The sequence below is a fragment of the Elgaria multicarinata genome, chromosome 11 (genome assembly GCF_023053635.1).
Source record: "Elgaria multicarinata webbii isolate HBS135686 ecotype San Diego chromosome 11, rElgMul1.1.pri, whole genome shotgun sequence".
Taxonomy (NCBI): Eukaryota; Metazoa; Chordata; class Lepidosauria; order Squamata; family Anguidae; genus Elgaria; species Elgaria multicarinata.
In genome coordinates, this window is record NC_086181.1 from 38,962,914 (window position 1) to 38,986,726 (window position 23,813).

General features: G+C 42.3%; 1 protein-coding gene across 1 annotated transcript; it reads left to right on the forward strand.

Annotated features, from left to right (window-relative positions):
* The first annotated feature begins 10,291 nt into the window (after nucleotides 1-10,291).
* On the forward strand, nucleotides 10,292-23,476 carry LOC134405811 (vomeronasal type-2 receptor 26-like). The gene is made up of 6 exons (XM_063137063.1): nucleotides 10,292-10,542; nucleotides 11,610-11,901; nucleotides 13,761-14,645; nucleotides 15,018-15,245; nucleotides 19,944-20,052; nucleotides 22,575-23,476. The coding sequence occupies exons 1-6, from the start codon at nucleotides 10,292-10,294 to the stop codon at nucleotides 23,474-23,476; spliced, it is 2,667 nt and encodes an 888-aa protein (XP_062993133.1).
* The last annotated feature ends 337 nt before the right edge of the window (nucleotides 23,477-23,813 follow it).

The following is a 23,813-nucleotide window of genomic DNA, read 5'->3' on the forward strand; positions in this document are numbered from 1 at the left end:
TGCACACTAAGCAAAATGTCATAATGCCCTGTATGAGAATGTCTCCTTGTGTGCGTCCTTGCATCCTTGATTACTAATATAAACAAGAGTCCTGGCTCCAGCTGTCTGTGTCAAAGTTAACTCTCTGTAACTTACTGTCAGGCCAAAGGTATTGTTTACAGGACTGTTTAGCATAATTAGCTATGCCTCAGTATTATGTTCTGATTGGTTAATGCTGCTACTGGGCCCTGCCCCTTGAAAGCTTTAATACTGTACCATATTCCCTATGTCTTTTGTCTGATTGCTCCCTTTGAAGAGACCAGGCCTTGATTACTAATCAATAAAGCGCTTTTGAACCCTCTGTCGCTGGAATGGTGGAGTCGTGCTTAAGGGCTGTTTGGATCTCGTCCTTGGGTGAAAAGAACATTGAGCTAACAAATGGTGCCGTGACTCGGATCTACCCCAAGACGGATTCATGCCTGCCAGTGGAGCCTAGATTGAGGAGCGATCGCCAAGAGAGATTTCTCTTGCCTCAAGTAGGTTGACATGCACTGTGCAGACATGGAGCCCGAATTGACGGGACCATTCGAGCCAAGGTTACAAAATCGACTCCACCCGACAGATGGAAGGGAACAGGCAACAACAATTTGCAATCAGACATGATTAGAAAGGGCGAAGACGGGAGACGGCTATTTGGTGAGTGAAACCATTAATCCCATGGACCCTGACGGGAAATGGAGGGAGTGGGTGTTCACAATTGACCTCAGAAATGGGAAGCTTATAGTCCGTATTGGAAAAGAGTCCTCGAGCCCATTGGTTAAGGTTGTTGTCTTTGGGAAAGCTTTCATTGAAATTGAAAAAGAGATTTTGAAACTGTAACAGTGAAACAATGAGTTAAAAATGTTTGTGACTGTGAACGGATGTCTTTTTATGTTAGATTGCCCCTTGTGGATTTTTTGAACTTGATCCAAAGTTAATTTCAGCTGTGTCATTGGAATCAATTTGCAAACATAGAAATATAATTGAGTAAATGTACCTCTCAAAGGATCGCCCTTTAGTGTTGGAATGTGAATTACAGAAAAGTTGGTGTTATGTGAAAGTGAGGAAAAAAAGAATTGTCAGTTTGTGTTTTCCACCCGGCCCAAGTGAAAGAAATTTGAAGTTTTTGTTTTCCTTCTCCTCCCTAGTGTTTTTTTGCTTCTCCTATGCTTAGCAGCTAGAGATAAGCAGTTTTGTTTTCAGTGAAAGTAGTCCAAAGATTTTGAAGACTTTGTGTATTTTGTCTTTCACAAACCTCAGATAATTAGAAAATGTAGAACCCCATTTTCACGGAAGAAATGTCTTCCATAGCTTTGAAAATTCACTGCCTGAGTTGAAAAGCTCAAGTCCTTGTACAAATAGTTTTGCCAACCGTTTTGCCAAGATGAGAGAAGAAAAAGTATATTGCTAAAAGTGGATAAGAGAAATGTCTGAAAAGAGAGAGAGAGAGAGAAGGCTGTGCAGAAGAGATAGTTTGAAAGACTTATAAAAAGGTTGTTTTGGTTGTTTTGAAAAGATGTTGATTTGAAGTGAAGTTGATTTGAAGAAGATGAGAAGTTGAAACGTAGTGAAAAAGGAAAGTGTTTGAAGGTTAGTGTACGTGGCATGGTTTTTGACCAGAAGGAAAAGGGGGGTGAAGAAGCCCTGCCTTGAAAAAGTTAGTGAATGGACAATCTTGCGTCCTCAGCTGACGAAGATTGGAAATTCTGAATTGCTATATTTTTGTGTGTGTTTTGAACATTGTGTTCTGAAAATTGCCCAGAGGCTCTTTTTTTTGGGGGGGGGGGGCAGAGATATTCTAACTTTGGCCTAATAGAACTTTTGAAATGCTTTGAGCCCTGAGCCTGAGCCCTAAATGCAACTACAATTGAAGCCTAAAAGCACCCCTGTGTTCTTGCATCAGTATCCTTTGAAATTAGAAGCCAGAAGAAGATACAGCTATTGCTTTTTAAAAATGGACTTGTGAAATGATTAAAGCAATTAAAAACTCCAGCTTGCATTACTGTGTTTGCACTACCAGCCTCAAGTGTGCTGTGCCAAAAACGTGGCACAGACCAGTGGAGTACAGTAGAAGAAGCTGACACCTGAACCCTGCCTGCCAGTCCAGGTATGGGATCGGCCTCCTCATGGGCCCGGGGCTCGCCTCATTGAGTCCTGCCGCGTTGATACCTGAACTACAAAGAAGAAGTTCCAGAGCATGAATGCCTTGAAGTCTTGCAACTTGGCACCAAACCTCGCCCAGACCTATATGATGACCTCGAGTTGTTTACTGATGGATCCAGCTACAATTGTACAACAAGCAGCTGAACTCGTAGTATGCACAGAAGCCCTGATGCTTGTTTCAGGCAAAAGACTATATTTACTGATTCAAAATATCATATGGACAGATTTGGAAAGAAAGAAGATTTGTGACTGCCCATAGAGCAGTGACGCATGGAGAATTAACGGTTGATCTGTTGGAGGCCCTGATGTTGCCAAAAGAATTGGCTAATTTGTCTACAAGCGAGCTGCTATAATTGGAGCTAGCCTATTTCTCAGTATTTGAATCCACCTTATGAAAAAGAAGACTTGGAATTAGCACAATAACTCAAAGTTTTCAAGAACCCAGAAAGATGGGATTTGTTACCCCTGATGTGCCAAGAATCATCATGACCTCCCTGTTTAAAGACCTGAATCAGCCAAAGAATATAAATGCTCAGTGAATTGTTTTTACTGGCCTCATTTGTAAATGCATCAAAAGAAAAGCCCCTGCAGACATGGACTTGTTATCTTTTTTTTAAGAATCCAGATTGACTTTGTTGAAATGTAAAAGTTTTTTGAACGCCTACTTGTTTTTGTTCAGGTTTTTTTCTGAACACCTACTGTTTTGTTCAGGCCTGAAACCATAAAATCAGATCTAGAAAGCTATTTTACTTCTTAAGTAGTGTAGAACATGGCACTTTTGTCCTAAAAATAGGCTGGCATCTCATGAAGATTCCAGTCTGGAAGGCAGATAGAGTTAATAGGACCCTGAAAAGAGACCCTAGCAAAAATTAAATTAGAAATTTCCTTGAAATGGGTGGATGTATTTCCAATTGCATTGTTAAAGTCAGAAAAAGGTCTTAAATTGTTTTCTTTTGAACTAATGTTTGGCTTTTCCTCTCAGGTTTTAGTGGGGGAACAAGAAAAAAAATTAAATAGGAATTGGGGAATGTTTTATTCCAAGAATATGTAATTGCCCTGCAGTTTTCTCTTTTCCAGCTCCATCGTTACCTGCACCTTTCCAGAGATTGTCGTTAGAAGAACCCTGCTTGTTCCAGCCTACCTGCTTAAAAGTAGGACCCCAGAAGTGAAAAAGCCCTTGCTGCTTTGTACTTGTAAGTGAAATTATTATAGACATATAAATGGACACATTGTTCTAGAATAAAACATTTTCATCAACCTCTGCCTCCCCTGAGTAGCCAGAGCTCAGAGGACACAGGCAACGATCATCTGCCTTCTGGTGCACCGGAAGCCACCAGCAACATAGGCGAAGCATGGAGCAACCTAAATACTCAGCCCAACATTTAAAAGGACACTAAAGTTAAATTTTACAAGCAGAACCAATGAGCTTACATTCGTGTGAAGATTGTGTAGCTGTAATTTTGATAATTGTTACTTTAGTAGTTCCAAGTGTTTCTTTAATTGCCATAGCAAATGTTTTTAAGAAAGGATTTGTGCCTTTTACCACTCATAAGTGACTTGGCTTCGTTCCACAATTGCCAAATGTTCTTTGCAAAAGCTTATCTTCCTGCCCTGCAAAAGCTTGTGATCACCACACAAGCCAAAATATAAGATAATTAAAGGTTCAGAATTGTGTACACATATTATGATTCTACCCAAGGACTTTTAGAGCATATGTTAGTTGTAAAAGAAAGTTAACAAAGAATCATAGAATAGCAGAGTTGGTAGGGACCTACAAGTCCATCAAGTCCAACCCCCTGCTCAATGCAGGAATCCACCCTAAAGCATCCCTGACAGTTAGTTGTCCAGCTGCCTCTTGAAGGCCTCTAGTGTGGGGGAGCCCACAACCTCCCTAGGTAACTGATTCCACTGTCGCACTGCTCTAACAGTTAGGAAGTTTTTCCTGATGTCCAGCCGGAATCTGGCTTCTTTTAACTTGAGCCTGTTATTCCGTGTCTTGCATTCTAAGAAGAGATCCTGGCCCTCCTCTGTGTGACAACCTTTAAAGTATTTGAAGAGTGCTATCATGTCTCCCCTCAATCTTCTCTTCTCCAGGCTAAACATGCCCAGTTCTTTCAGTCTCTCTTCATAGGGCTTTGTTTCTAGACCTCTGATCATCCTGGTTGCCCTCTTCTGAACACGCTCCAGCTTGTCTGCGTCCTTCTTGAATTGTGGAGCCCAGAACTGGACACAATACTTTAGGTGAGGCCTAACCAGGGCCGAATAGAGAAGAACCAGTACCTCACGTGATTTAGAAGCTATACTTCTCTTAATGCAGCCCAAAATAGCATTTGCCCTTCTTGCAGCCATATTGCGCTATTGGCTCATATTCAGCTTGTGATCTACAACAATTCTCGTTTGTAGTATTGCTGAGCCAAGTGTCCCCCATCTTGTAACTGTGCATTTGGTTTCTATTCCCTAGGTGTAGAACTTGGCATTTATCCCTATTAAGTTTCATTCTGTTGTTTTCAGCCCAGCACTCCAGCCTATCAAGATCACTTTGAAGTTTGTTTCTGTCTTTCAGAGTATTACCTATCCTACCCAATTTTGTGTCATCTGCAAATTTGATCAGCATTCCCTACACCTTCTGACAAATCCATGTTGGCTTCTAGTAATCACTGCATTGATTTCAAGGTGTTTACAGATTGACTTCTTTATAATCTGCTCCAGAATTTTCCCAGGCTGACTGGTCTGTAGTTCCCAGGTTCCCAGGTTCCTTTTTGCCCTTTTTGAAGATAAGGACAACGTTAGCCCTCCTCCAGTCGTCCGGCACCTCACCCGTCTTCCATGATTTTGCAAAGATAATAGACAAGAGTTCTGAGAGTTCTTCTGCTAGCTACTTCATTACTCTTAGATACAGTTCATCGGGGAGTATGATGAGTTCATCATACTCATTCAGGGAAATTAGGTGTTCTTTGACCATTTCTTTATCAATCTCAAACTGCAATCCTGCCTCCTCAACTTCTGCTTCACTTTTTCCAGGAGGGGGTCATAGACCCGCTTTTAGGAGAAGACCGAGGCAAAGTAGGAATTGAGCACTTCAGTCAATTTTCTTTGTTGTCTGTTATCAATTTGCCTTCCTCATTAAGCAGTTGAACCACCCACTGATGATCTATTTAGATGGCTCACTAGTTATCCAATATGGAGTAGTTAAAAGAGGGATTTCTTGAATTGTATTTTGTTCCATTGTAATGATTTCTGTTTATCCTTGCTTTTTGCCTTCCCTGTATTTTGTCTTTTGTGAAAAGTCTTGCAAAGTCTGTAATCCACCAGTAAATGTATTTGTATTGTGAAGCCTTAGCCACAGATGATCTAAAAGAAGCTAGCAAGCTTAAGTTTTGAATTGCTTTAAAGGGGGGAAATGTTAGCATAACCACCTCCATTTTTAACAGGAAACTGTAAAATCTCCATTGCACACCAAGCAAAATGTCATAATGCCCTGTATAAGAATGTCTCCTTGTGTGCGTCCTTGCATCCTTGATTACTAATATAAACAAGAGTCCTGGCTCCAGCTGTCTGTGTCGAAGTTAACTGTAACTTACTGTCAGGCCAAAGGTATTGTTTACAGGACTGTTTAGCATAATTAGCTATGCCTCAGTGTTATGTTCTGATTGGTTAATGCTGCTACTGGGCCCTGCCCCTTGAAAGCTTTAATACTGTACCATATTCCCTATGTCTTTTGTCTGATTGCTCCCTCTGAAGAGACCAGGCCTTGATTACTAATCAATAAAGCGCTTTTGAACCCTCTGTCGCTGGAATGGTGGAGTCGTGCTTAAGGGCTGTTTGGATCTCGTCCTTGGGTGAAAAGAACATTGATCTAACACTATTGTGCCACTTTAGACTTTCTCTTTAACTCCAATCAATTTCTCCCCAACTACAAATGTGACATTCAGAAAAATCTAATAGCAGTCATCGGGGGACTTAGCTCGGATATCTCCTCATGGATCTCAGACATCTTGGGTCTTTACAAGGTTCCACAGGTAGGATCAGCTCATGCCTTCCGCCTTTTGCCTGTACATCCAGAGGATTTCAAGCTTTTAGGATTTTCCTTTCAAGGAAAGTTCTTTGTGGACAGGGCTCTCCCTATGGGATGTTCTGGGTCCTGCTTGACCTTTGAATGGTTCAGCTTGTTTATCGAGTGGGCTTGGAGAATTAGGACCAGGTCTAGCAATTCTATACATTATTTGGACAATTTCCTGTTTGCAGGGAGTTCGCAGTCCAATCAATGTAAGATCTTCATGGAAGAATTCGAGGCCTTAGCAGAGGAACTGGGAGTCCCGTTAGCACAGGAGAAGACAGAGGGCCCCACCACTGCTTTGTCCTTCCTTGGAATCCACATTGATTCTGTCCAGCAATCCTGTAGTCTCCCAAAGGAGAAATTAGGGACTTTGAGGGCTTTAGTAGATGCAGCACACGCTGCCAAGGAAGTGACTCTGTGTCAGTTGCAAGAGTTAGTCGGGCACCTCAATTTTGCCTGCAGAGTAGTTGCTCCAGGGCGCGCCTTCCTTAGGCGCTTATGTGATGCTCTGAAAGGGGCTAAACGGCCCCTTCATCGCATTAGGGTTTCTGCTGATATGCGGGCAGACCTCGAGGTCTGGTTGACCTTCCTTCAGAGTTATAACAGAATATCTTTCTGGAGATAAGAAATTTTGTTGGAATCACAGTTTCAAGTTAGGTCAGATGCCTCCGGGGCTTTGGGATTTGGTGTTATCTTTAAGGACCGCTGGTGTGCCCAGCAGTGGCCTAGAAAGTGGAGAGAGTCTGACATATGCCATAACTTGACCTTTTTGGAACTGTTTCCAATTGTGGTTGCAATTTGGCTATGGGCGGAGCTGCTTTTTTCAGCTTCAGTACACTTTTGGTGTGATAATATGGCCACTGCTCATGTGATAAATTCATTGACATCCAAGAATCGCAGGATTATGAGATTAGTGAGGGCCATGACTTTTCGTTGCTTACAGAATAATGTGATATTTTATGCACGCCATATTCATGGACTGGATAATGGACTCGCGGACGCTTTGTCGTGTAACCAGATGTCCAGATTCCGGGAGTTGGCTCCAACAGCAAGGCAGTCCCCAGATCCCATGCCCAAGGTGCTTTGGGATCTTGGAGATCTGAAGCTTTCGAAGCAATGAAGATGTCAGTGGCCCCCAGAACTCATGCCCTATACCAAAGATCAGGTAGGGAATTTGGCGTCTTTAGGTTCAAAAGTGAGCTTCCTGACATCTGGCCCATACCTATTGACCATCTTCTGGAATACTGCATTGCCTTGCATCACAAGGGTAATTCTGCTAGGACGATAAGACGGAAGTTAGCTGGCCTATCTTTCAAAGCAAAGATTAATGGTTTGGAAGATACAACAGCTGATTTCAGGGTGCGTAAGATGCTAGAAGGTAGGACAAGGGTTAACCCACCGATAGCTGACCAGCGTAGGCCTGTTCCCCCCGGAATTCTCCTTGGGCTTCATGCGCAATGGGCTAAATTGTGTTTTTCTAATTTCGAGCAATGTTTGTACCATGCCACAGCTCTTACAGCATTTTTCGGGGCTTTTAGAGTAAGCGAAATATTGGCTGGGTCTAAGAAAGACACTTCTCAGAGAGCCCTTCAATGGGATGATCTCCGAGTAGACAGTAACAAGGTTCGCCTTCATTTAAGGTGATCCAAAACTGACCAAAAAGGTTGTGGGGTTTGGGTGGACTTGGCTCCCGCATCCAGGGAGGAATTATGCCCAGTAGCAGCTATCTTATCCTATTGCAAATTTAGGGGTAACTTCCAGGATTTTCTCTTTTGTCACATGGATGGGAAACCTCTTACTAAATACCAATTTTGGGCGATTGAAAAACGTGCATTATCACAGATCGGTTTGAATGAGGTTCAGTTTAGAACCCATTCATTCAGGATTGGGGCAGCTTCCACAGCCGCATGTGCCTGCATGGACGAGGACAAGGTTAAAGCCATTGGCAGATGGTGATCCAAGGCATTTAGAACCTACGTGCATAGGTAGCCAGTTCAGATAATCAGATGTTAACAGTTGGTTGTTGTTTTAACAGATCTATGGAGGTGGCCAGACCCCATAAGAGCGGTGATTTGTGGGCACAGCATGGTGTTCTGGGCTTGTCGCAGAGTTTCTGGAGCGGCTGTTGGCCCACAACTGGCATTACAACCTGGAGCCACGGTCCAATGGATTGGGCGGCGTGGGCTCAGATGGGGAGGCCTTCTTCGTTTGCTGTTTTTTGATAAGGTTGTTTTTTGCCCACCACAGGTTCTGGTTATACACCTGGGGGGCAACGATCTTGGGCTCCTAAAAGGGAAGGCACTGATTTTACAGGCCCAAGCAGACTTTGAGGTAATATGGAGACGTTGACCAGATACAAGGATTGTATGGTCCAACATGTTACCGAGACACCAGTGGCGCGAAGGAAATGACGCCCAGGGCTTAAATAGGGCAGTCAAAAAAGTTAATAGGGAAATAAGGATATGTTTTCAAGGCAGGCAGGGATAGGTCATCCCTCATCCTGCTATAACTGTTGACAGGCACGAGTTATACAGGGTCGATGGAGTGCATCTCTCTGATGTTGGAAATGAGATTTTCCTGCAGGATCTCCATGTGGGTTTGCGGTACTATTTCCCTGGGTGGGGGAAGTGAACCTAAGCTGAGACTTGGTTCACTTCATTGGCAGGGATGTGCGGGAATTGCATAGTTTAGCTAGGATGGTAAGCACACTGGCACCTGTTTGGGTGATTGGCATATCCAGACGGCCTGCTCCGTGGGGCTCCGCGGCTTACGTGTCAGGATATGGTATGCCTTTGGAGACCCTCCTGTTTCATCTACTCACTATCGTTATGGCAGCGAGCTTGGGTGGAACAGGGTGGTATCCCCACACTTACATAAGTGACTGATAAGCAAGGAGCCGGGTTAACTGGCTGCTCGCTTTGAGTGTGGCTTGCCCATATGGACAGGCAGTATGGCCTGAGTTATGATTAATTCCCGCACAGTCACATGAAGATCCAGGGAGGGTTGATTTCTCCGGTTAATGTTAAATAAACAGGCCCAAGTTGAATCCAAGCTCTGTGTCTGTGTGTTATTTACTGCTTCATCCTCCAACACGCAACCAGCAAGCATCCTACATATTCATCATGTGCTGTTATTTTAAAATTAATTACAGTTCTAGTGCAGGATTTGTCTTGTTAGATTTACATTTGCCCTTTGATTTACATTTTCAAAAACAGGAAAAGGTCTGTTATAGGCGGAATGGAATTCCTATTCCAAGCATGCTCCCTTCCATTCTAAGAGTCACTGTGCATCATCCTCAATGTACCTACTTATGTGAACTCTCTTACTCACCTAAGCCAGATCTACACTAAGCAAGGTATGACACTTTGAAAACAGCTTTAAAACTGTATAAGGAGGGTGTCCTGGGCCCCAACAGTTGTCACTGCTGTTATAAACTGTTTGAAAGCAGTAGTGTAGAGCCTGCTTTAGTAAAGTATAGGACATTTCCTGCCTTGGCATGGGTTGGACTAGATGACCTTTGAAGTCCCATTCAACTCCATGATTCCACCAACTATTTCCTTCCTCACCATTCTGAAGCAACACAGCGTAGCAGGGAGATCACACAAACATGTTGATTCCAGCACTTCTGCTACTGATGTTGCATCATGGAGGCCAAAATCATTGCAGAAGTACTCATCTCCCCTGCAATTATCACAATTGCTATAATTGATTTACCAACTCAAAAAGCTTTCTAGGAAAAAGAAAATCACCAAGCAAGTCTGAAATATGTATAAGTCCCCCAATGGCTTATTGATTGTTAAGAATCATGAGAAGAGGGAACCAGGGCTCTGTCTTTTGGATCGCTTTCCCTCTTCCATTGCACACCTCAAGATTCAGATGGTGGTGCTCTATTGGCACTCAAGGGTTGCTCTTGTTGCACTTTTGAACATCAGGATTCAGAGGAAACACTTCTCTTCACTCAGACCCATTTTCAGAATCTGCTGCCATGCACCTTGTTCAAGTCCTACTGATGGTAGCAACCATGTTGATGTAGAAAGAGACACAGGAGCCCCGATGCGTGGAGGGGACTTTGACACGAGGATGGTGTTGCTGTTGCTCCTGCTGCTGCTCCTTCTGTTGCTGCCAAACGTGGTGTGGAAAGTGCACGCCATGAAGTGCAGTGGAAATCAGCCTCCCTACATTCCAAAAGAGTGGTACCAGCCAGGGGATCTCTTCGTCGGTGGGGTGACATCTCATCTCCATTACCCTCCCCCCAAAGTGTCATTCCTCAGACATCCTTCTAAGGAGAAGATAAAATTTCTCATGTAAGGAATTCTCCTTCTACACCTTTTCCCAAATTATCTCTGTTTTTATTTTGGTGATTCTTTAGATTTGTATGGCAGACTGCAAAGCACTTATAGTCTTAGTAAGTAATGGGAGTAGATCTTTGTAAAGAAACAGAAGGATGGAGTGCTGCTGGATGGGATCCCTTCTTCCACAGGATGATATGACATGTTGACACCTCCTTCATCCATTTTTGAAAAGAAGATGTGTAATAATTAGTAGAACTAGGACCCCAGCAGCTGGTGCTCACAGGCTTATTGTTTCAGATACTGGAGGCAGCACATAAACTTCAATAGTAGTAGCCATTGATAGCCTTCTCCTCCAGTTATTTATCAAAACTCCTTTTAAAGCCATCCGAATTAGTGACCATCACTACATCTTGTGGTAGTGAACTCCATAATTTAACTATGCACTGTGTGAAGAAGTGCTTCCTTTTATTTGTCCTGACTCTCCCACCAATCAGCTTCATGGGATGACCCACGGTTCTAGTATTTTGAAATTGGAGAAAAATGTCTCCCTATCCCCATTCTCCACATTATGCATAATGTTGTACACTTTTATCATGTCTCCCCTTATCCTTCTTTTTTCCAAGCGGAACAATCCCAGCTTCTGTAACCTTCCCTCATAGGGGAGAAGCTCCAGCCCCTTAATCACTTTAGTTGACATTTTCTGCACTTTTTCCAGCCCTATAATATCCTTTTTTTAGGTGTGGTGACCAGAACTGTACGCAGTATTCGAAGTGTGGCTGCACCATAGATTTGCATAAAGGCATTGTGATACTCGCAGTTTCATTCTCAATTCCTTTTCTTAGAATGCCTAACGTGGAGTTTGCCTTCTTTACACTGGCCACACACTAGGTGGACATTTTCATCGAGCTTTCCACCAAAACTCCAAGATTTCTTTCCTCTTTGATCACCACCAGCTCAGATCCCACCAGGTTATACTTAAAGTTGGGGGGGGGGGTTTGCAGCAACGTGCATCACCATACACTTGTTTATCTTGTGCACCACTTAACTCTCCTATGAAACAGCATGTTACCTTTTTGCAGGGTGTCGACAAAGTTCTACCAGCATGTCCTGGCTTTGGTGTTTGCCATAGATGAGATCAATGACAATCCCAAGATCCTGCCCAATGTCACTCTTGGGTTCCACATCTATGACAGCTACACTGATTCAAAGAGGACCTATCGTGCCACTTTAGACTTTCTCTTTAACTCCCATCAGTTTCTCCCCAACTACAAATGTGACATCCAGAAAAATCTAATAGGAGTCATCGGGGGACTTAGTTCTGATGCCTCCTCACGCGTCGCAGACATCTTAGGTCTTTACAAGGTTCCACAGGTAGGATCAGCTCATGGTGATTCCTCCAGACTCCTCTGTAATTCATTCTTCACTACTCCTTCCAGGAGCAATTTGATGCTTTGACAGGATGCAGTGGTAGTAATGGAGTGGGGAGCAGAGTAGCTGAACTAAGTAGAGTTTCATTTGGAATACTATGGGGGTATTCAAATTTTTAGATGAGAAGTGGGATGTTCCAAATCTTGAGGGTTTAATCCAGCTTTAGTCATACCTGGAATTGATCCAGTGATTCCAGTGGCTCTGCTTCTACTAAATGTCAAGCTAACATGGTGAGCTTAACATGTGTAGAGAAAGATTGTTCCAGTGGTGGTAGGATAGAAATATCTGGAGGAATCTTCTACCAGTTGTGCATCTCTATGTATGTTTATATATGTAAAATGTGGGGGATGTTTTTCTGCAAAGAAGTAAGTTGGAGACAGTGGCAGCACAAGAAAAATATCTGTAGGCGAGGGGCAAAGAAAGGGGAAATTACATTTCACATCAATCAGAATTTGGGTTCATCAGTAAGTCTAGAGTAATCTCACACAGGGACACATTTCATAGCATATATGTTGAATTGGGGGTGTGCACAGCCCTACTACATAGGTACTCCAGTAGAACTTAATTAAGGGTACAGATTATTTGTACAGCTCAACCTGGGTTGAATGAACACATATATGAGCATGAATTTACGAATGCATGATAACACAAAGAGGGACCATGGCTTCACACATATTTCTGCCTTCGGGAATGAAAATCAGCCCATGGGTCCCAATCCCGATGTTTTTCCCCACCACATAGAAAGGAAAAGCAGGTTTGGGAAACCTTATACTACATTTCAGCTTTCAAAAAGGTGGTGTGATGTCCTGTTCATTATAATTTCCTGATCTGTGTGTTCCATCCCACAAATTCCCTGAAGGCCGAATTTCATGTTACTTTCCTGATGTAGCTTTTTCATCTTTGTTCAATTAAAGTTAAATACTGGGACTTAATACGGATCAGGATCCTAAATTAAGGATAGTGGGTTTTAACCCTTTGCCTGCTATTTACATTAAAGCTTTTTGGGTAATGTGAATTGGAGGGATGAAGGGGCCTGATCCAGATTGGGACTACAGTGGGGGCAAAGGATGCAAATCTCCCTAGCCTTCCCTATGCTAGAGTCCCAATCCATGTACTAACATATAGAGCGTCATCACACAGGCATTTCATGACGGACCCTTCTCCACCTCCACTTTTGACTCTCATAAACCAAGACCACATGGCCCATTCAGGAGGCATTTTTTGTCGTGCCACTTCTCCTTCACACAGCAAGAGATTGTGCTGCATTCCATTATTTTTAAGGGGGGAATAGATTAAAAGAGGTATGTTTTGCAATGGAAAAATGAGCTGTAGGAGTGGGAGGTAGACAACGATGTGTAAAGGACACACGTATATCCATAAGTGGGCAGTAGCGAGTGTGTGATAAAAAGCTTGTCTGATGAACCTCACAGTCTAACCTTGTGAGGTAACATCCCATGCTGAAAGGGAACAGCCCCCTCTAAGAGAATTTCTCTCAAGTGCTTGATGTACTTACAGCATTTTAGCTTCAGAGTGAAACTAATCATCTGTTTTCTGCTGTAGGCTTATATGGGGCAAAAAAAACCCACCCCTCTTTAATCGGTGTGACCAGCTGCTCAATACATCACCAAACCAATGCATGACACCCCTCCTTCACAAGAATGAATACCATACACAGCTATTTTTCACCAAACTTTGCAACCTGTATTCAATATGCTAAGCTGTATGTATTGGAGTAAAAAGGGCATTCTGAAATGTCACGCTTTCTCTCTTTTTCTTTGCTTCTCTTTCCTTCCCTTTTTTAGGTTTCATATGGCTCATTTAGGTCTGCCGTGAAAGATCAAACCAATTCCCCTTCCTTTTACCGCATTGTCCCCAATGTAGACCTGCAATACCAAGGACTTGTCCAGTTATTTCAGCATTTCAGATGGAACTGGGTTGTACTCATGGCTACGAAGGATGAGGGAGGAGATCATTTCTTGCAGGTCATGGAGTCTCTGCTTTTGCAGAACAGAATCTGTTCAACATTCACAGAAAGATTTGAAAAGAATGTTTATCTCCATGATATGCATAAAACCATCTTTGAAAAATTGGGACTTTTGCAAACTCTCATGGAGAGCAAAGCCAATGCGGTTGTTATACATGGAGAATCTTCAGCCATAACATGGTTGGAATTTTTAATATATGGAAGCAGGATGCTTCCGCTAATTTTTCCTCAGAATAAGGAGAGGTTCTCTGCAGCAAAAGTATGGATAACGACAGCCCAAATTGATTTCATAATGAATACCTTAGTAATACTTGGTGGATTTGATATACAATTCCTCCATGGTGCCATCTCCTTTACAATTCCATCAATGGAGCTTCAAGGCTTCCAAGAATTTCTTCAGCTTGTAAATCCTTTCTGGGAAAAAGAAGACGGTTTTGTTCATGATTTCTGGGAACAAGCATTTTGTTGTTCATTTTCACCCTCAATTGTGAGTCTCATAGGTGGAACATGTACCGGAGAGGAGATGCTGGAGAGTCTTCCTGGAGGTGTTTTTGATATGAACATGAGCGGCCACAGCTACAGTATCTACAATGCTGTCTACACTGTGGCACAAGCCTTACACACCTTCTACATGGCTAGAGTCAACCACAGAACAATGGAGAGTGGAGAAAGATTGTTTCCTGAGAATGTAGAACCCTGGCAGGTAACATTTTCACAATGACAGAAGTCAACAGTCATGGTGTAATTTTTGGTCTATCGAGTGACATGCTGTAGCCAGAATCCTAAAAACTAACCTATGTTATGTCAATGAGGTAGCTAGCACCTATATCTTTTCTTTTTTCTTATATTTGGGGTGGGGGTCTTATATGTTATTTCGTAGATAGGCAGGGTATAAATTGAATAAATAATAATAATAATAATATTAATAATAATAATAATAATTTATTGGGATTCCTTGTGCAGGAGTGGTATGTTTAATACTTCTTTCCCAAGCCATGAAACCTATCTGAACAATCTTCATGAGAATATTACAACATTTTCTAAACCCTTTGATTGGCTTTCTCTCTCCATCTAGCTCCACTCATTGATTCAGACAATCTCATTCAACAACACTGCTGGAGATGAAATTACATTTAATGAACATGGAGAATTTGAAGGGGGATTTGATATTACAAACTTTGTCACCTTCCCAAATAAGTCCTGTGTCAGGGTCAAAGTGGGAAGGCTGGATCCTCATGCTCCCCCAGGCAAAGGACTCACCATTAATGAGGACAGAATCAAATGGCACCGAGACCTGACTCAGGTGGGGAAAGAAGTGCATTTCTTTACACAAGGCACAATTAATTCAAAATTCATTGGAACACTGTAGTGGGAAAGAGGAGAAATGGCTTTTTCAAAGGGCCAAATCAATATATGGTGGGTGAAGATTCCACTTGAAAAAGACCCAACGTAACAAATATTCAACATCTGACAGGACAAGTTTTGATTTTGGCCATTTCTACACCTGCCTTTTCCTCCCGGGATCATCCAGGGATCATTCATGTGCATCCAAATGACACACAGGGGATCCCGGGAGTAGACAGGCATGATCCCTCCATTTTCCTGGGATAATCCTTAGGTGTAGAAAGGGACTATGATGCACTAGTGTTGTTACCCATTGGTACATTCATGTGAAATCTGAGAAAGACTCAGATTTCAATTTTACTGAATATGTGTAAGCATTGGGTTATAAGAGTTCGTTGGCATAGCATAGCGAATGAAGCTTTGGGTGGCATAGAATGGGTGAAAATGGATGTACAAGTGATGGGGAAATGTTTTAATATTAATGGGGCAAGGAGGCATGCACACATAGAAAAGTGTATCAATGGTTAGATACTTTGGTGTAGATAAGGCCTGATGAAATATGATTTGGAAATATGATTTGATATTGCTCAAGACATTAGTCATAAGAACTTGTGACTTGTACCAACTGTATGTGTTCCTGTTAAAGGAACTAGGTGAAAGGTTCAGGCTGATGAAAAGATAGAGTTGTGGTTTAAAAAATCCTGAAGAACTGAGAAGCTTCCCACATAGTTGACCAGTTGAAAAGCAAAAGTACTGTACATCAGAAGGGATGGAACATTATGGGAAGAGGATGATCTAAATTGATGATGTGTACCAATAGACTTAGAATAAGTATTAGGAGGGAGATCTTTGTCTTTGAGAAGGGTATTTAAGTCTGAACACAAAGGAGAAATTTCTTTGAGCCAAGTTGCTAGGCCTAAGACCAAGGTCTTCCTTGAGAAAACCAGTTTTGTCATTGGGAGAGGGTGTTTGTCTGTGTTTCTCTTAGTAAAGATCTTGTTCTTCATGAATCTTCCAGACTGATGAGTATATATCCTTTTAATTTGCTTGGCTGAATGGAGGTTTGTGTGTCTGTGTAACTTTCTTAAATTGTTTTAATAAATGCTTTAAAGTAGGGGTGTGCACGGACCCCCCACTCCGCTTCACTTCCAGATCTGCAATTTTCAGATCGGGCCGCTTCGCCCCGCCCCCACTCTGCCCATGTCTGCTCCGCTCCGCTCGGAGCTCCGGATCCGGATCGGAGCTCCGTTTTTCCCCCCCATAGGCTTGCATTGAAAGCTAAAAAAGTATACAACTTTTTTTCTGTGAAAGTTAGAAACCTCACGTTTGGCACCATGACACCTCATGGGGGTATACACATGCACGCCAAGTTTCAAGGGAATCCCATCATCCCCTGATTTTTGGGGAATTTTTGAAAATCGGGCACCCCATTCACACCCCTTTCCATAGCTCCGTCAATTTGCACGCTAAAAATCTCAAACTCCCCGCCATGAGATCTTATCCAGGGACACACACGCATGCCCAGACTCAAGGCAGTCCCATCATCCCCTGATTTTTGGCGCGGCTATAACCTCTAACGCACCACCCATAACCCTAATTCACACCCCTTTCGATAGCTCTGTCAATTTGCATGTTAGAAACCTCAAACTCAGCACCATGATAGCTTATCCATGTGTCCACATGGACGCCAAGTTTCAAGGCAATCCCATCATCCCCTGATTTTTGGGGAATTTTTGAAAATCGGGCACCCATTCAGACCCCTTGGGATAGCTCCGTCAATTTGCATGTTAGAAACCTCAAACTCGGCACCATGATAGCTTATCCATGTATACACATGGACGCCCGGACTCAAGGCAATCCCATCATTCCCTGATTTTTGGCGCGGCTTAACTCACCCCAAATTGTCCCATTCTACAACTATGTCAATTTGCATGTTAGAAACCTCAAACATGGCACCATGATATCTTATCCATGTGTCCATATGGATGCCAAGTTTCAAGGCAATCCCATCATCCCCTGATTTTTGGGGAATTTTTGAAAATCGGGCACCCCATTCACACCCCTTTCCATAGCTCTGTCATTTTGCATGTTAGAAACCTTAAACTTGGCACCATGAAAGCTAATCCATGTGTCTAATCCTACTGTTTGTAGGGAAATGGGACAAGAAGTGTGTGTATGCTTTGCCCAAACAGGATTTGAAATGCTCAATCAGTGGCTGTTGCACTTCACAAACAGTGCACTGCACACACAGCACACTCATACAATCACACAGTCACACACAGAGTCCAAGTAACAGAGAGAAGAAATAGAGAATTTTTTTTTTGTATTTTTTTGTATTTTTTGGTATATAGAAGGAAGGAAGATGAAACACAGTCAGGCTTTAAGAGAGGGGAGGGGGGGACAACCAACCAACCAACTAAACAAACACACACTCCAAAGTTTAAAAATAAAGTTTATATTAAATCAAAGTAAGGGAAAAACACAGAGCAAACTAAGCTAAAAGTCAGAAAGAAGCAAACAAACACACACACGCGCGCCAAGCTAAATCCTAATCTATCTCCAAAGTCCAAACACAGCAGCAGCACCTATAACTAACTCCTCTCTCCACAAACCCACAAAGAGACAGAAAGGAGAAAGGTCTCAGGGTGGCTCTGCCTTAGTCCCCCCCTCCAACGCTGGGATTGGAGGATGCTTCATGAGGTGATCACTTCTCATCAGGATTGGGAGTTGAATGTGCCTGTCATCGCTTCAAATAAACCCCGCCGCGCCGCAGCCGGGTTTACCCTACCGTTTGTATTGTAAATGTACCCGATTTTTTAAAAAAACATAGCACACGAACCAAAGGACACAGAAAGTTGAGAGTAGTCTCAAAATGACCCCCATCCACGACTGTCTAAGCACAAGAATTTTCAGAATGATAGCTTAAAAAACAACCCAGTTATCCCCGATTCTTTTCCGCAATGCAATCCTATGGGCGAAAACAGCCGTTTGACCCGCGCTGTCCTTTTGTTGAACCGATTTTTTAAAAAATATAGTGTGCGACCCACACAACGCAGAGAGGTGAGAGTAGTCTCAAAATGATCCCCATCCACGACTGTCTAAGCACAAGAATTTTCAGAACGATAGCTTCAAAAACAACCCAGTTATCTATGGGGGAAATGTTTCAAGATGGCGATCGGAGCGCTCCGCGGAAAGAGAATCGCTCTGAAAATGGTCGCTTCTCTTTGCCTTGCTTCTAGGGGTCCGCGGTCCGCTTCTACTCCGCCTCTGGGCAAGGCGGAGCAGGCCAATTCGCTCCTGCTTCTGCGCTTCTAATAGATGCGGAGCACATGCCTATTTTAAAGCTCTAACACTTCCATTGAGTTTGTGAGTCTGAGGCCTCATCTACACCAAGCAGGATAACGCACTATGAAAGCAGTATATAAAAGGCAGGAGCTACACAAAGCAGGATATAGCAGTATGAAAGCGGTGTATGGTATGGGTCAATGGGCCCAAACTGTTGTAAGTGTTCTTCAATACCACTATTAGGCAGCGGTGTGGCTCCTGCCTTTATATACCGCTTCCATAATGGAATATCCTGCTTGGTGTAATGAGCCCCCGTTACAAGAAAAAAGAGTAGAAGAAAGGAAAGATGATGTTGCTCCTCATTACCTTCATGAGAATTCTGAGACTGGTGTGGGATGAAATGCTAAACTACTTGTATCCTAGATCAGATTAGGAATGGAAGTTTTAAAAGGGTGACCATATGAAAAAGAGGACAGGGCTCCTGTATCTTTAACAGTTGCATAGAAAAGAGAATTTCAGCAGGTGTCATTTGTATATATGGAGAACCTGGTGAAATTTCCTCTTCATCATGCATTGGTTATTTCTCGGTTGGACTACTGCAACCTTCTTCTCACTGGCCTTCCTTCTTCTCACATCAGTCCGTTGGTTTCTGTTCACCACTCTGCTGCTAAGATCATCTTCTTGGCTCGCCGCTCTGACCATGTAACTCCACTTCTGAAATCTCTTCATTGGGTTCCAATTCACTTCAGAATCCAATATAAACTTCTCCTGTTGACCTACAAAGCTTTTCACTGTCCAGCTCCTTCCTATCTCTCCTCTCTCATCTCACACTATTGCCCCGCTCGTGCTCTTCGCATCTCTGATGCCATGTTTCTCGCCTGCCCAAGGGTCTCTACTTCCCTTGCTTGTCTTCGTCCATTTTCTTCTGCTGCCCCTTATGCCTGGAACGCTCTTCCAGAACATTTGAGAACTACAAGTTCAACCGCAGCTTTTAAAGCTCAGCTAAAAACTTTTCTTTTTCCTAAAGCTTTTAAAACTTGATTTTGTTCTGACTTTATACTGTTAGTTTTACCCTACCCAGTGCCTGTTTACCCTACCCTGTGCCTGTTTGCATTCTCTTCCCCTCCTTATTGTTTTATTATGATTTTATTAGAATGTAAGCCTATGTAAGCCTATGCGGCAGGGTCTTGCTATTTACTGTTTTACTCTGTACAGCACCATGTACATTGATGGTGCTATATAAATAATAATAATAATAATAATAATAATAATAATAATAATAATAATAATAATAGAAAATCTGAAGTGAAATGAATTCCTCAAACATCAAGTTAATACTAAGCTCTTCGAATAGGTGCCACCTCTTTCTCAGTGTACTGACAACTGTCATCCGGGTTACAGCAAGAAAAAGATAGAGGGGGAGAAATTTTGCTGCTATGATTGTGCTCCATGTCCAGATGGGATGTTCTCAAACAAGAATGGTAGGACATATGGTATCACTGATACATATTACTGGCAAGCAACCCTTCTCCATGTTCTGTTGTCAATTACATTCTCAAGAGTTTTTGAAATCTTATGCATTGCAATTGATAGATGTAATTTCATTGACTTTTCCTCTTGTCCACCTTGACGGAAACAGTTTTAGAAACATAGATAACACATTTTAGCATTAATAAAAATAAAGTTCCCAGAAAATTCTAAAGGAGTAATAGCTGGTCCTCTATAATAGCAGGAAGAGATACCCTGCACCCCTAATGAAGAAAGAAGACACAGGAGCATATATGAAGAAGCCTCCCTTCTTCAAAGGTACTTCAGGATGTTCATCAAATTTTGGTTTCTCTTCTTCTTCCACTTGAACCTGCACTGAAACGGCCTACTGTTACTGAAACTGCCTAAGTATGACTGTCTGTGCTCCAGGTCAGAAAAGCCTCCAGCAGCAAAGCCAAACTAGGCTACTGGGGTGTTTCAAATCCTTCATGATTCTCAATAATAAGCAAGACATATAGAAAAGTTGGATGGTACTGAGCTAATGATGGAAGTGAAAGAAGAGGATAAGAGACATGATTAGAAGCCATGCCATTCATCACCCTTGCTTCACAACGCACCTGGCTCTTAACAAGATTGCCTAAGAAATGGATGGGCAAAGCTTCTCTACCAGCCACCAAAGTTGCACTATTCTTTTTTAAACATATCCTCCAGTTGTTTTAGAGGTATCTTAGGCCCTTTCTACACCTAAGGATTATCCCAGGCAAATTTTTTATTCTCTCAGTATTTTAACACTTAATTTTAACTTAAATTTAAATTTTACTGTTCTAACTCTGTATTTTAATCTTATATCAATTTTGTTGCGTGGTTTTATCCTGGCTGTGCTTTTTATACTGTATTTTGTAATTTTGCTTTTAACATGTTGATTTTTTTATTATGGTTTTAATTTTTGTGAACCGCCCAGAGAGCTTCGGCTATTGGGCGGTATAGAAATGTAATAAATAAATAAATAAATAAATAAATCCCTGCCTGCTCCTGGGATCCAATGTGTGTCATTTGGATGCACAGGGATGATCCCGGGACGATCCCGGGAAAAAGGCAGGTGTACAAATGGCCTTAAAACCCTTAAAGCAATGTTTTACCTATCCTATTAGTAGCTTTAATGTAGACCTGGGGATCCATGCATACTTAGATAAACCATAATGAAGATTTCATGAGATGTAAAAGCTTGAAAGAAAAGTAAATGGCTGGGCCAAGGTCATCTCTCATAGAACGAGTTTGCTTGAAAAGTTGAAGGGATATAAAAATATTTAAATCACCCGATATTTAGATGATATTATACACAGGCCACACTACTTCAGGGCTCAGTCCTGGGCCCAGTGCTCTTCAACATTTTTATTAATGATTTGGACGAGGAGGTGCAGGGAACGCTGATCAAATTTGCAGATGACACCAAATTGGGTGGGATAGCTAATACCCTGGAAGACAGAAACAAACTTCAAAGTGATCTTGATAGGCTGGAGTGCTGGGCTGAAAACAACAGAATGAAATTTAATAGGGATAAATGCCAAGTTCTACATTTAGGGAATAGAAACCAAATGCACAGTTACAAGATGGGGGACACTTGGCTCAGCAATACTACAAATGAGAAAGATCTTGGAATTGTTGTAGATCACAAGCTGAATATGAGCCAACAGTGCGATATGGCTGCAAGAAAGGCAAATGCTATTTTGGGCTGCATTAATAGAAGTATAGCTTCCAAATCACGTGAGGTACTGGTTCCTCTCTATTCGGCCCTGGTTAGGCCTCATCTAGAGTATTGCGTCCAGTTCTGGGCTCCACAATTCAAGAAGGACGCAGACAAGCTGGAGCGTGTTCAGAAGAGGGCAACGAGGATGATCAGAGGTCTAGAAACAAAGCCCTATGAAGAGAGACTGAAAGAACTGGGCATGTTTAGCCTGGAGAAGAGAAGATTGAGGGGAGACATGATAGCACTCTTCAAATACTTAAAAGGTTGTCACACAGAGGAGGGCCAGGATCTCTTCTCGATTCTCCCAGAGTGCAGGACACGGAATAACGGGCTCAAGTTAAAGGAAGCCAGATTCCGGCTGGACATCAGGAAAAACTTCCTGACTGTTAGAGCAGTGCGACAGTGGAATCAGCTACCTAGGGAGGTTGTGGGCTCTCCCACACTAGAGGCATTCAAGAGGCAGCTGGACAAGCATCTGTCAGGGATGCTTTAGGGTGGATTCCTGCATTGAGCAGGGGGTTGGACTCGATGGCCTTGTAGGCCCCTTCCAACTCTGCTATTCTATGATTCTATGATTCTAAAACAAAAGGTTAATGAAAAAATACCAGAATTGTAAATTCATTTAAAATTATGTTATGCAAAGGTTTTCATATCCTACCAATGTATTTAAAAAACAAACTTGGTGACCTGAAATGGGTTAGCCGAGAAAGGCAGTACTTAACTTTTAGAAAAAGTTCTTTATGATTTTTTTTTATGTTTGTTTTTCAGATACGGAAATTTGTGTCAATTGTCCAAATGGTTACTATCCAAACAAATTCAAGAATGAATGCATTCCTAAAATTCCAAATTTCCTAGATTTCAAAGACACTTTGGCCAGCATTTCCATGTTTTCTGTACTTTTATGGTCTCTCATCACAGCTCTGGTGCTTGGCATCTTCATTAGGCACCGGGACACTGCCATAGTCAAAGCAAATAACCGAAGTCTCACCTACGTCCTCCTCCTCTCCCTCCTGTTGTGTTTCAACTCTTCCTTGCCCTTCATTGGAAAGCCTAAAAAGGGGACCTGCCTTCTTCGACAAACTGCTTTTGGCATCATCTTCTCTGTGTCCCTTTCTACCATATTGGCAAAAACGATCTCGGTGGTTCTTGCATTCATGGCTACCAAACCAGGATCCCAGATAAGGAAATGGGTGGGGAAAAGACTAGCATATTCGATTATCCTCTTGTGTTCCAATATTCAAGCAGGCATCTGTACTCTGTGGCTGGCAACTTCTCCCCCATTCCCAGATATGGACATGACTTCAGTGACTGAAGAAATTGTCCTGCTGTGTAATGAAGGGTCAGTCGTCATGTTCTACTTTGTTTTGGGTTACATGGGTCTCCTAGCTATTGTCAGCTTTACTGTGGCCTTCCTGGCCAGGAAGTTGCCTGACAGTTTTAATGAAGCCAAGTTCATCACCTTCAGCATGTTGGTCTTTTGCAGTGTGTGGGTGTCCTTTGTTCCAACCTACCTCAGCACAAGGGGAAAGTACATGGTGATTGTGGAGATCTTCTCCATCTTGGCTTCTAGTGCTGGGTTACTCAGCTGCATCTTTTTCCCCAAATGCTACATTATTGTCATGAGACCTGAGTTGAACACCAGAGAGCTCCTAATACGAAGAAAGGTGTAAATACAGGATTTATATTTTCATTGAAGGCCTTAGTATCCTTCCTACACAAGAACATAAACCTGAATTGTGATTAAAGTAGCATATCTAGATTTGACTGTGTGATATTTCCTATTCCAATCATTTTCCTCATGTACATGAATAAACAAATAGTAATTAACTAAACCATGGAGCCATTTTTCTGTTTGAAATATATAATGAATGCTACAATTGTTTGAACATGATTACCATGCTTGCTTTGTCACATGTATACTTAGTAAACATTACAACTGTTTGAGGAATTAGCCCTATTTTCAAGTTGAGTCCACACTTTCAAAATGTACCACTGCAGCACTGGCTA